The 635-nt window shown below is 27.1% G+C and overlaps 1 protein-coding gene across 1 annotated transcript in view; it reads right to left on the bottom strand.

The window, feature by feature from the left end:
- LOC119585621 (coiled-coil domain-containing protein 93-like) overlaps positions 1-635 on the bottom strand; it is a gene marked incomplete in the record, with an annotated part of 16,833 nt that overhangs the window by 15,456 nt on the left and 742 nt on the right. Inside the window, 1 exon segment of the mRNA XM_037934290.1 lies at positions 160-273. Within this exon segment, the coding sequence (XP_037790218.1) occupies positions 160-273 (114 nt within the window).

Raw genomic sequence — 635 nt, 5'->3', positions numbered from 1 at the left:
AATAGATTAGGTAAGAAAAAAAAAATCATATAGCCATGTTATCTTATAAAAAGGGTACATGAATGATATACACATTTTATAGATATAGCTATTTTAATACATATTCCAATTAATGATAATATGCTTCATAATACAATATGGTACAAGAGAAATACATACTTTATCAAAGGGAGAGAGACCCTTAATTCGAGCCCTAAAGTAACCAGCAGCAACTAAAAGTTCAACAATTTCTGAAAGCTTCTGTCCTTGTTCTTCATCTTCACGAATGTCAACCTGAAAATCATAGTGTTATCAAATAATTATAATACATTAAATATTAATGAAATATACCTTTAGTATAAAGGTACACATTCTAGATTGCTTCTCAAACTGTGTAAACATTAGTCATTACTATCTATTATTGGAACTAATATAAAAGCATATTTTGTATTTCAGTCAAGACAACTGAGTTAAACACAAGTTCATGACAACTTTCACTATATTTTGCCTAGACTTTACTTGATATTACATAATATTCAGTATAATCTTTGAAAATATACCCTCATTTTACAAGCAAGGAAAACTAAATGTTTTATTCACAAGATTTGTTATCTAATACCATACTCTGCTCTAAAAATGGTGATCTAAAATTAATA

The sequence above is a fragment of the Penaeus monodon genome, chromosome 20 (genome assembly GCF_015228065.2).
Source record: "Penaeus monodon isolate SGIC_2016 chromosome 20, NSTDA_Pmon_1, whole genome shotgun sequence".
Classification (NCBI taxonomy): domain Eukaryota; kingdom Metazoa; phylum Arthropoda; class Malacostraca; order Decapoda; family Penaeidae; genus Penaeus; species Penaeus monodon.
This window is presented reverse-complemented; position numbering and strand designations above follow the sequence as displayed.